Below are 13,795 nucleotides of genomic sequence, written 5' to 3'. Positions count from 1 at the left end.
GCCATCTGAAAGCCCGTGATGATAATTTTCTGCTGATTACAGAACCGGCATTACTATCAAAATGCGCATGACAATCGCATTCGATTAATCGTGCAGCCCTAATATGACCCCTTTAAACTACCAAATTTTGCTACAAGTTTGATTGCAACATATAATCATTGCTGTTAATAGTGTTCATCATCTGTTTGATTACGTCATTAACTGAATTTTACCGTACATTTCTACCATATGTACATCAATTTGACAGTCACCACTGACAAGCTACTACTAAATATATTGTAGAAACAATTTTCTGTAAAGCTGCTTTGCAACGATTTGTATCGCGAAAAGCGCGATACAAATCAACTTGAATTGAATTATATATATATATAAACTCAAAATGTATGAAACAAAAAATTTTTATATTCTTTAATATTCAAAAATTATACCTTTTAAATTATAAATATAACTTCAACTTTCAAAATGACAATGATCGCAAATAAGATAGTATGATTTGTTGTATGATTGTTGTATGATTTATTTTATCTCATTTCTTACTGTACATATCATATTTGTTGTATATACTGTACAACAGTAGCCTGAAACTGTTATATTGTAATAATGTGAACTGATGAATCCTGTACAACAAGGGCAAGAATGTGCATTAGGAGAGAAAATAGGGTGAACTCTGATTTCATGTTTACTTTAAAGTGGCATAAAAGCATACAATGCAATCATCTTACCTTGGCCTTGCCTGTGCTTTGTAAGATATGGACAAGTGCACAAGCCATCTCCTCCTTGTTCTTCACACTTAGTGCTGGCTCCAGCAACGAGCACATTAGCATATAATTGTTAGTAATATACTCTGCGAACTCCTTGTACAGCTCCATGGGGAGGATGCTCATGCTCTGATATCGGGATTTCATTCGGACCATGGGTCCCGGACTCTTTCCTTTATTGGGATTTGGCGTGCTCACAGAATACCATTTTTCCACAAACTGCCGCCCGGTGACGGCCGCTATAGGGATATTGACCAGGCCCACATAGTTATTTTTGTCCTTCTTCTTCTTTTTGTCCGTTTCTTTGTAAAGATGCACGGTGATGCTTTTAACTGAGGGCAGGTTGTTGAACTCGAAGTGTTCGCCCCAGAAAACATTGTCCGTTTTGAGTTTGCAGGTAGTCCGTGCGTATAACGTGTCATCCAGACAAAGTTCACAGAAGTATTTTTTCTTTGCCGGCAAGTCCTTGGCTTCGATAATCCAACATTTCAGCATGTTTTCCACCCGACGGGTGTTATCCTGTGGAATATAAAAAAACGAAAACACTGCGTTTTACAGTGACCTCTGTAAACTGCAGAAAGGAATTAGAAAACCTCCTATGTACTTTAACAAGTTAAGCCGAGTTAATGCAGAGAAGTTGATCAGAAACGGTCAATCAATATGTGAGACAGGATATATGAAAAAGTAACATGCTGACTGGCTTAAACCTCATCTCGTCTAGAATTACCCAGGATTCAGATGAATCATCCAGTTTACCTTGTTGGGATGCACAGCACGTCTCAAATTCTCCATCCATTTGTCTCTCTCGGCAGCCGACCGACATGAGAAGCATTTGCTTCCTGTTGAAGTAGTTACCTGCAATAACAAATTACAATTAACAAATTTGCGGATAAATGCATTAAGCGAGCTAGAAAGGACTGAAATGCAGATCCGGAGATGGTGGATGTGAGCAGAGAGATCCACTGAACGTTACAGCACTCAATCAATGAAGCGTTTCCCAGGAGTGGAGAGCAATTACATTTGGAGGAAGAATAAAACTCTCAAATAGCCCTATCAGACAGATCTAACATACTTGCAGGATCACATGTGATATCAGAGAGTTGAGATACATGCATAGGTCTTTTACAAATGTTCTTTTCATATCCAAAATTTATCCTGAAAAGACCATCTGCTCACAGCAACACAATCCAGGTGACAACAAAAGTACTGGACCACGTTTGAATACAGAGGGGTGAATTCACTAAACAGTTACGAGATTTTTGCATGCTGTTTCAGAACAAAAACAGCTCTAATTTGAAAACCGATCCAGTTTAAGCAGGCATTATCTGCACTGATGTAGCGCAGCTTCTTCTTCTATTTATTTGAAATAAATATTTAAAATAAGTAATTAGAAAAATTAAGAAGTAAATATTAAATAAAAAATAAGTAATTGCAATTAAATTAGAATGTAAACTATATTTTAATTGTGAAATTAATTGTGAAATATAATAAAAAATAAAATACATTTAACTTATTTATATTTAAAGGTATGGTAGGCGATTTCGGAAAGGCTAGCAATAGCAAGTTAGCTTTGAAAGGAAGATCCCCACCCTCCCTGCATAATCACGTTGCAAAGCCACACCTCGCACAAAACACACGAATGCGCTCAGACAGAGCGGAGACTAATCTGCGATACGATGAGAGATGGCGTTGGTGGAGGATTGAATGCAACGCTGTCAGATTACCTCATGTCTCCATCACCGGTGAGAAAACATTACAGTACAAAGTGCATTATATGACAATAATAGCGCCTTTCACTCTCACTGGAACACACTGATGACGTATCATGTCTGCGCAAACAGGGTGCGCAGAGGTATGCAAATACATATTTTGACAGGCAGGCAGGACAGCCTATCGTAATGTTCGGACCGAACATTTTGATTGGACGAACATTTTATGGTCCTGCGCCTTCCACAAACGATATAAATACATATAAATAAATGTAGACAACTTAACTTAATGAGTACTTTCGAAATGTGAAGAGACCAGCATAACAAAAAATATTTTAAATATTTTTAAAGCCTTTAAATAATTTAAATATAATAGATTATATTTAAACTGAAATAAATATTTAAAATAAGTAACAAATATTAAACAAAAATAAATAATTGTAAAATATTTAAATTTAAATATAATTTGAAATATAGATATTTTAAATAAGTAGAGTGCAAAATGTAATCAAATTTAAAATAAAACTAAGAATGAACAAAATTAAGTAATAGCTACGGTGAGCGTGATTTGACCAAGTACAACATGTTCCCGGATCAACATCCTTGTTGATCCTGGAACATCATTCCAATCAACCAATCAGAATTGAGAGATAACTTTTCAGGAAATGTCAGTTTTAGGCTTACAATCAGGATTAGGCGCTTCTACACCCTTGTTAATCAGATATCATTTCCCTCTGATTTTAGGAATAAATTATAGGTAGGGGTAGGGATTGGGTTTAGTCTATATTTTTGGACAGTAATGTTGATCCAGGATCAACAAAAGATGTTGATCCAGGAACATGTCTTACTTGGCAAAATCACGGCGACCGCTACATTATATTTCAAATATTTCAAATAAGAAATTGTAAACATTTACAATGTAATGGCAAAACATTATTTTTAAGCTCAAAATTTTATGTCAAATTTGATGTAAATTAGGCTTATTTTAAAAAGTCAGTTTATCCTTCCACCTCAGAAATTTAGTGTACCCTACTAAATGCAATTCAATTTCCATGTAATTCTGAATGTTATAATTCTAGTTTACATGATAAATGATGGAATAAATAGAGCAAACAGAGCATGATCCATAATGGACCTCTGGCTGACCCCTGTAGAGCTCCTACTAACTGTAGGTGTCTCATTCTTTCCAGCTGGCGTCTGCTGCAGTGCAACAGTCATCAACTCCATGTGAATTGGCCTCTCAGAACTCACCTCACAGAGCACAGAGAGAATGAGAGGAGATGTTCAGACAGATGGGACAGGCTCTTTTGCACCCTCTGGGCAGGAAATGCAAAGAGACAGGAAGGCCCTTCTGGTATTAAGATCTGCATGCAGATGCCTGATTTTAGTATCATACTACCTAACTGAGATTAATTCAAAAACCCTTTTCTAAAATCATTGTTTTAGTGCGAACAAAGATACAGCTCTAAATAAATTATATTATTATATTTTTAAATACAAAAACATTCCCCTGTAAGCAATTTTAATGTACTGTAGTTAATTAAATGTAATCTAAAACAGCAGCATGACTGTAGTTTAACAACTTCAAATTATGCTTAGCTTGCTGCTTGGCAAGCTAAAGTTTCAAAGTAGCTTTCCAGCACTGCTTTTAATGGTATTTTTGTGCTTTTTGGAGTTTGACAGCCATGAAGCAGCATGAACGTCCTTTAAAATCCCTTTTCCACAGAAGTAAGAAAGGTTTAGAAATACAGTACACTATAAATAAAATAAATACATTGTGTAATTTATATATATGTATATTGGCATGCAGGTTTCCTTAAAGGAATAGTTATTCACCTAAAAAAATTATAAAACCTTTTTTAGGTGAATAACTATTCCTTTAAGGAAACCTGCATGCCGATTGCCTGATCACAGTTTACTTTGTCTGCACCCTCTGACCTTGTAATTATACAAGCATCTGTTTTAAGTGAGCCTTCTCTGCAGCACACGTGCAAATCATCCAGTAACATGACCCGTGGCCCCTCAATGACTTAACTGTGGAACGGCTAGATAGCGCTGCTATTTTCTGCAAACTATTTGATCTTGGCTAATGGCCTTGATGAAGTTTTAATGGGCCTTTGCTGCGTGCTATTTTGAGACTTGTCGGACATTAAAAGTCCTTTTGGCAATTAATTCAGAGCTGTGACTTCAACAGGGCACTGAGGTCAGCCGACTCACCTCAAAGCAGAAATCCTGTCCCAGGATGCTGCTGTGCACAGGTTTGATGAGCACTTCCTCCTCCATACTGAGATCTAGAGCTTCTACTGCACTGCTGGGGCTGAGCAACGACTCGTGAGACCGCGATTCCTTCAGCCTCAGCATCAGATGGGATCTACTGGAGCGAAACAGGAAGAGAGGAACACATGCATCAGAGTCAAACAGGCATTTGTAGTTTATTAGAAGTGAGATGCGATGCGAACCGGAACTATCAGAATACGCTGGCATGCTGCTCGAGCTGCTGACTACTCATCGCCTGACAAGTCAGCGGTTCTGCTGCAATGCATACAAAAGCCGAAGCTTCCAGGCACCGTCATGACATATCTGACGAAGATCAGAGTGGCGGCGGCCTGGAAATGATTCCACAAAGTTGTAATGAGGCATCAAAAAGCGGCTTTGCCTAATTGGAAGTGAGGTGTGTCTTACATAGGAAGTGGTAAACAAAGTTTGCCCTCCAGGTGGTTGACCTTCACTCGGATGGGACTGTTTGAATGATGCCACCAAGGGCATGTTGAGATGACTAGTACTGTCACAAAAATGAAAAGGAAGTAACACTCATACACACACACACAAAGTAAAAGGTGAGAAGGAAGTGTTTACAGGAAGTGTGACTTGTCTTCTCCATGTTCCTTTAGGAAATAAAATGTTGCTAATTTCTTAATTGCTCCTCCTAGACAATGATGTGATTAGAAAAGAGCAAATGGAGCAAATTAAGTGTGCTGTTAGGGTTTCCTGAGAAAAATCTCTCTTCTCTGAAGTTTTAGATATCTCAACAATGTCTAAAACTGTGCTCTAAATTGCTAAGATATCAAAATGTGCAATCAAATGTTCATTTCAACATGAACTTCAATATATCACTTTAACATCTCTAAAAAATTAACTCGTCCAAGCTCTACTTTCAATGTTAATTTTGTAGCTTACAATATTTCTACAAATGTCCCATTATTGTCTATATTTATTTCTCCTAAGAAATATTAGGACACATCTGAGACAAAGCTATGAAACATAACTGAGGTATGAAAAAAAATTAAATATACTTGGTATATAATAAAATACAAAATAGAAAAATAAATTACTAAAAACTACAATTATTTTGAATGGCGCAAAGAAATTTAGGCATCACAACTTTTTTAAATGAACAGTATGAAAAATGGATATCCATTCTGAGATTTACGACTGCACTTAACAATGTTATTAAATTATTCTAATGAGCGATAAATGATGGCCAAGATAATATAAATGTAAAAATAAGGATAATGAGCAGGACATTTTTCAAATTACATATGAATATTCATTGATATGATGCCAGATAAATAAATAATACAGACTGATAACTGATATAGTATTAATATATTTTGTATTTACTACTGCATAAATCAGGATCAGGATTGCTCTTTATGTATTCTTTTTTTAAGTGTAGAAGGATATCTGCCAAATAATTTATTTTCCAGTTAAATGTTTTAGTTTGAGTTCAACAAGCATAAAAAAAATCACTTTATCTATGTATCAATTTAATTTAAACTATATTCGATCATATTGAGTTGGCTCAACTCAATTACATTTCATCGCATTAATTTGTTTTTTATGAGTTGGGGCTACATATATTTATTGGATGGAAATCCTGCCCTCAATTAAATTGAGTTCATCCAATGAATCATTTTTTTGAGTGTGTGACTTTCTCATCACCACCAGTTTTTGGTGGTTATCAGTGCATTACAATGGTTCAAAACAGATATTAGTACTTCAATATGTTGGTTTATTAATATTACATCAGTTAATGAAATACGGTATTTTATTGTGAATTTAAGTTAAGTCTGTAAAACCTAAAATGTTGCTACCATATTTTTTACGGTGAAGTTCTGGCAACCACAGCTGCCGGTATTTTACCGTATATGTCACAGATTTTTTTTTACAGTGTGCACTCTTGAGAGGTGCAGGGCTTTATCTATTATTATGACACCCTCATGCTGTAAGTCACTGAAGTTATAGCATCCACAAATCTCATCCTGCCAGTCCTGCAAATTACTATACAGTACAACCCAGAAAGGAGAAAAAACATGTGCAACCAAATTGATTTTCGTATGAGCCCTTAGATATTGAGTTGAGGTAACAGATGATGGGATTACACAGGCACACTGCTAACAGAAATTAAAGCTAGCAGATCAAATTATGAGTTATGAAATTGTGTAACATAAAAACTCCCTGGGAAAGTCTCAAGAAAGTTACAGGTCCATTTCGCTATCCTGGTCCATGACAGTCAGAATAGGATTTAAAAGAAGACAAGAAATACAGATATTTTCTTAAATTCCACTAGTTTCATAAGAATGCACAGGGTAAGTCAAAGCTATAAAAACTCTTCTCAGTCAAATCCCACAGGACGATGACCATATTACCCTCCTGAGGTCCTGCATACCACAGTTCATCTGTTCATTTTTCCTGACATGTAATAGATAAAATCAAGCCAGTGCTTCTCAGGTCCTGAGTGCATTTAAACGATTGACGAATGACACACTGCAGACTGCAGGCTGATAATAAAACTCATGTAACGTCCCTCTAGTGACTCTGCCAGTGGTGTCAGCGAATTCACACATGACCTGAGGCGAACATATTTGCTCCAAACATCGACCAAAATGACAAGGAAACTTGCTTTATGCATTTTGAGAATTACCGATGAGGGCAACAGGAATGGAAAAAAACGTGCTTCATAACAGAAAATGATAAAGACGGTTTATAATATTTTAATACTAAATTCTATGAATTACATAACTAATGTTAGTTACATATATTAACATGCATAAGTATTGATGCATTTTTAATATATACATATATAGAGAGAGACACACACACACAAATATATACATAAAATTTGTACACAATTTGTAAACAATTGCTTGGCCTTTCGCCATTTTAATTTACAGTATCATGACTACAGCAGAGGAAATAATGAAGGAACGGATTGCTAAATGCTGCAAACCTCAAACTTGCATCATCTACATGAACAGCACACTTCAATGTAGGAGTGGGCGATATGGCAAAAATATCATATCACATTTTTTTTTAGGAAAATCGCAATTCATGATTTTATCATTATTCTTTGTCATGTTGGTTTTACTATTTTTGAAAGCCAAACTACTTTCTCTATTTTAAAAACAGAATGAATGAATGAATGAATGAATGAATAATGTGGGTAACCAAACAATTGCTGGTCCCGTTTTTGTTTCCTACTATCAAAGTCAATGGGGATCAGCAACTGTTTGGTTACCCACATTCTTTAAAATATCTTCTTTTGTGTTCAGCACAAGAAAGTAATTAATACAGGTTTGGGACAACATGAGAGTGAGTAAATAATGGCAGAATTATTATTTTTGGGGGGTGAACTATAACCTTTAATGACAAGCTGCAGCAAGTTCAGTACTATTACTCTGCTGTCACTTTAAGACTTGCACGCATCTAACATACAGATACGTATCCGTTTTTCTCTCAACTGCTTACTTTCACTTTAGACATAACCAACTGTGTTTATATGCAAACCTTGTGTGTTTTTGACAGTATTAGCTCAATCCAACACTAAAGATAGCGTATTCCAGTAATCAGGTGCTGTTTGACAGGCTTTTTTTAGTGTGTGCGCACTTCAGGTGTACACGCTCAGAAAAAGCGCATGTCAGAACAGCACACGGATGATATATTTCACCGGCAAGGCTTTAAAGCACATGCAAATAATGAACTTTTGTTATTGCGAAGTGCAGTGTCCCGTGAGTGTAACTCTACCGCTGAGTTAACATTTCATGTGAATGTATGACACGTTCTTGTGATAAAAAAAGCAGATCGTGGAGACATTTTAATCTTCCACGATCAGAAATCATGATATCGCACACCCCTACATCAATGCATGCACTTGTGTTAACTGCTAAGCCACATCTCTGAATAAAAAGGCAGACATATTATCCTAATATTCTTTCTGGAAAAGTAAGCACTGAAAATCATCTATTAGTAGACAAAACACGGCATTCGTAGCATTAAATAATGCAAAGGTCAAGTAGACATCTGCATGGGCACAAACTTGTTCTATTTGTGCATGCATGGGCTCCTCTGATCAGAGAAGGCTGGTGATGACTCATGGGAAATGTGAGCCCATGGAGCTGAGATTTACACAGGTCGAGTTTGGAAATAGAATCTTCTACAGTGTATTAAAAAATATGTTTTCTTATCAGTTTAAAATGCAAAAGAGAAGTGTATAATGACAAAATCTCTTTGCATCTTGGGTTTTTTGTACTTATTTTAAGAAAACAATGACGTTTGCATACAGTACATACAAATGTAAACACGGAAATTCTGAAAACATTTTTTTTTTTAAATAATAATAAAACAAAGAAACATGATGTAAAACAAATATATAATGGTAAACAGAACCTCACTTTTGGACCCTGTTGAAAGTGGAACTGCTTTTAGTAATGCTGTACGTAGTAAATTTTTATATTAAAATGCTTTATTAATCTTTCTATTCACATCATGATCGAAAAGTACAATAACCGCTTAGGTATTCAGACACCAAAGCTCCGTTATGGGTGGCTATTACAAAAAAAAAAAAAAAAAAAGGAAAACATTTTGGCACGGCATGAACTGAAACAACAAACTCCATTGCAGGTTACAGAAAAACAGTCAAACATCCAGCTAATCTGTTAATCCCATCAAACCCAGTGTCAATAACAAGACTTTTCACTAGAACCGCAGCCATCAAGATGAGAAAAACAGGAAGCAGCAACATTTCCCAAACTTACTTTTTACTATTCTGATTCAGCATGGTCCCAGTGCAAAACAAAACAAGTCCAGAGGCTGCAAGAGAAGTGAGCCAGTGTAGCGATTATCCTTGATTTTCCTGCAAGATATCAGATGCAAGGGTTGGAAACCGTGTTCACTGTACAGCGCTCTGCCTAAAACATTTAGAGCGAGGGAGTGCCTTAGTCTCCAAGCACCCTAGGGAACAATCTGTTGCATCTTGAACACACCCGAATCCATTTTCAAGGATTTCTATTGAAAAAAATGCTGCTCTTGCTATCAGAGCAGGGATTTACAGATCGTTGCTGCAGTTCTTGTTGGGTTTACATGGAATGTTATGCTTTAAAAAGATGATTCTACTAAAGAAGAATATTTTTTAAGGAATTGCATAATTAAAGGTTATAAATCCGTAAGCAACCAGCAGTTAAAAGTCTGTGTATCATTGCACTACAAAGCTTTAAAAAATAATGGTAACACTAAATAGCCAATTATTAAAAAAGCACTTCTACATTACGGCAAGCAAAACGGTTTCTCTTTAAGTACGTCTTCATGAGCTAATAATAAGCGAGGAAGAATAGACAGCAGCAGATTGTGGACTCCGCAGACCTCGCATGCTGTAATTAAATTCATGTTGTGGAGTGCAGCCTGCCGTCTGGTCTAAGTCTGTGTCCTATATCTGTGGTTGACTGTGTACGGTGTACTCCGCCTCCAATGGTTCCCACACTCCCTGACAGGAAGCAGTCCTCCCTCGAGATCTCTGCTCCAAATAAGAAATGACTGCCAAGGAAACCAGCAATACAAGCAAGATCTTTAAAGAGAATGACAATGGCTCAGTGAACCTGGCATACGGTGCTGTTTAATGGAAATTCAAACTGGGCCTGTAGTGCAACTGGGAAATACATACAGAACATCTACAGCAATGTTTTACAAGGGTGTAAAGTACTTGAGTAACTCTTCTGCATTTTTGAACGAAATTAATCCTTTTATTGATGCATCCACTAGCAAGGACAGTAAAGTGACAGATATCGCTACAAAAAAAGTTGTATTTTTTTAAAAATCCTGTTCATTTGAACTTTCTATTTATCAAAGAATTAATGATAATATGCATCTTGAGCAGCAAATTGGCATATTAGAATGATTTCTGAAGGATCCTTCAGAAATCATTCTAATATGCCGATGAATGGCTGCTAAAAAAAAATTCATCTTGTTCATAGGAATACATTTTATTTTAAAACATATCAAAACAGAAAAAGTTGTTTTAAATTGTAACAATATTTCGCAATATTACTGTTTTTATTGTATTTGTGTGTGTGCTATACACATGCTATATACTGTATATATACTGTAGGCTTAGATTATGAACAAGCTACATTTAAGAGAATTTCACAAGCCAAGATTTCAAAAGCTAAAAATGTATATTATTTCTTTGCTTTTAAGCCATTTTTACTTACACTCAAATATGTTTTTGGCTACATACTTTGAGTAAAAAAACATGACAAAATGTCAAAACTATCCATTATCCCTTAAGGGCAATATGAATACACAAGATACATGAGAACTAGATCAGTCAGCTCATGTAACACATCCCACTAAACCTCTCATTTTATAATCAGAAAAACATTTGGGAGCTCAGTGAACAATGTAATTATTCAGCATCCCATAATACCCTGGTACACAGCTTATTACTGCATTTCAACAGCTGTGTTTGAGTTCACAGATGAATAGTTACATAATCTCAGCACTATCGATGGGGTCACTTCTAAAACTTTTCATCAAGAATCTTTTCAAAGAAGCTTATTTGGGTGATTCTTGGGGCATTGAAAACAAATTAGTTTTTTTTTTTTGAGAAAGTAGGAGAAAAACAAAAGTTATGGATGCATATTTTATGAAAATAAACATTTTCCTTCCATGAAAAATGGAACTCACGTGTAAATGCACATTCTTAAATCAGTACTGGTGACATTAAATAAGACAATAAACTGTTGATGTTTACCGTGCATTGACTAACAAGGTTATAACATGGCATAACATGATTCAAAACGGACCATTTCAAAGAACTGACAGCCAAATAACACATCATTTTTTTTAGGTTAACATAAAGAGCTGTAAAAGCCCATTAAATGCATCTGCCAATGCTTGACATGTCAACTTCTACCCAATTTTACCAGCCCACAACCAGCAAGGCTTTTGAACTGCCAGGAATTACTGAAGCTCTAAAATGGTTGTGTAGAGAGAGGCAGTTAAAATGGAACGACATTTCTGCGCTAACCTTGGCGAGTCTTAAACTGCTATGTGACAAGGTTTTTGAAATCATCAAAAGGGCCCTTAAAAATCCTTCACACAACTAGTGATAATGGCTTAGATTGGCTTGGACAGAATGAGTCAGATGCAAACACTCACACAAATGCCAAACCTTGCTCCTAACAGAGTAATTAACAGATACCTACAAATAAAAAATTTTCAAAATCCAAAACATGAATATTCATTTTGCCCTCAGCATAGCACATTCACACTGCACCTGTCTGGTGAAAAAAGCATTTTGAAAACATGTTTTTTAAAGTAAACAATATGGTTATAATAAAAAATGTGACTTTAAAAAATATTGTTGTTAAATTGTATTATTATCTTACAGGATATTTTTGTACAGGATATTGTACATGAAAATATAAAATTAATCATTTGAATTGATGGTTTCAACTCTATATTTCAACTATATATATATATATATATATATATATATACACTGTATATATATAAACACACACACACACACACACACACACACACACACTGTATATTACTGTATACACAAATTCTTTTACTAAATGAGTGTCCATTAACAATCAATCAACACACACCTGCAGGCAATAGATTTTCTGCGTGAGAAAAAGAGACCAAAAAAGGTCAAAAAACAAAAAACAAAATAAAATCAAGCACACTACAAATATATATATATATATATTTTTTTTGATACTTTTGCAAGTATTGTTAGTGTGTGGGATTTTCTTTTGTTTATTTACTAAATGAGTGTCAACCATTTAAATTGATTTCCTCTAATTAACAAAAACATACTTGACTATTTATTATTTACTCTACATGTCTCATACGATTAAGATTTATATGTTATGTGTCCAGCAGCATGTAGAATGAGAACACATTATAGTGTGAATTAATTCATTTTGTTTACCAATAAACATTTAATCACGGCAATAACATAAAGCAAAGTACTCATAATTTATAATAAATACGACACAGATTCATAACATACTCTCAGTCTTCACCATCGAGCTTCTCAAGCAAATATTTAGCTCTTTATTGTGCTAAATAACACACTCATGTAAATACACACCTACAGATGCACTAAATCAAATATACAACCTATACAACACTCTCAAAAACAAAGGTTCTTTAATGGCATCTATGGCTCCATAAAGAACCTTTAAAGGAACATGCCACTATTTTTGAAAATAGGCCACGCAGCCCCGCTCGCAGCGGCTCACACACACACACACACAATTGCACGGCCCCGCCTCTCTCTCCTCTCTCGTCTCGCTCCGGCCTCCTTGTTTTAACTGTCACACTCTCATAGAGGAGCTGCTGTAAACCCCCCACTCATATTTAAAGTGGGCCACAGACCGTGGGCTGCACCGATCCCTCTCTCTCTCTCGTTGTGTTGGCTGGACTGCTGCTGTGTGCAACGGAAGCAGGCTGAACAGTGTGAGCTGGCCCTGCCCCCTTCCCTCTGTGAGCATGTCTGTGTGTGTGTGTGTGTGTGTGTGTGTGTGGCCTTTGTCCTGTGGGTTTTGTGATATACTGGCCTCTTACCTGCACTGGGAAAATCTACATCCAAAAGTAAAGACAATATCTCCCAGCATGCATGTTTGCTGGCGGTAAATTGCTGTTTAGAAGCGTGGGTGGGTGTATGTATGCCCAGTAAACCTTGACCTGAGTAGTGCATACTTAAAACAAATACAGCATGCTTGGTTATTACACTATTGCTCATACTTAGGGTTAGGGCACAGGTTTTTTGGTCCACAAGCCATTTGTTAGATTTGAAAACTGTGGTGACCCCACACCTACATCTAACATCTAGAAAAAAGAATGGGATATCATAGACAAATTATGCACTTTTAATTATTTATTATATTATTATTAGGGATGCGCCGGTCCGATATTCATATCGGTTATCGGCTCCGATACTGCCATTTCTTGTCAGATTGGGTATCGGTCAGAGAGGGCTGATCCATATCCGAGATTATGCGTATTATTCTATGTTACTTCGGAAGCCATACGATA

The 13,795-nt window shown here is 36.0% G+C and overlaps 1 protein-coding gene across 1 annotated transcript in view; it reads right to left on the bottom strand.

Moving 5' to 3' along the window:
• LOC107664971 (disabled homolog 2-interacting protein-like) overlaps window positions 1-13,795 on the bottom strand; it is a 122,505-nt gene that overhangs the window by 26,136 nt on the left and 82,574 nt on the right. The window contains exons 6-8 of the mRNA XM_016455677.1: window positions 4,685-4,841; window positions 1,515-1,613; window positions 723-1,277 (exon numbers count right to left, since the gene is read on the bottom strand). Of these exons, the coding sequence (XP_016311163.1) occupies window positions 723-1,277; window positions 1,515-1,613; window positions 4,685-4,841 (811 nt within the window). The remainder of the gene's footprint in view (window positions 1-722; window positions 1,278-1,514; window positions 1,614-4,684; window positions 4,842-13,795) is intronic.

This window comes from Sinocyclocheilus anshuiensis, unplaced genomic scaffold (genome assembly GCF_001515605.1).
Source record: "Sinocyclocheilus anshuiensis isolate Anshui unplaced genomic scaffold, SAMN03320099.WGS_v1.1 scaffold363, whole genome shotgun sequence".
Taxonomy (NCBI): domain Eukaryota; kingdom Metazoa; phylum Chordata; class Actinopteri; order Cypriniformes; family Cyprinidae; genus Sinocyclocheilus; species Sinocyclocheilus anshuiensis.
The sequence above is the reverse complement of the archived record's forward strand: the minus strand, read 5'-3'. Positions and strand labels throughout refer to the sequence as shown.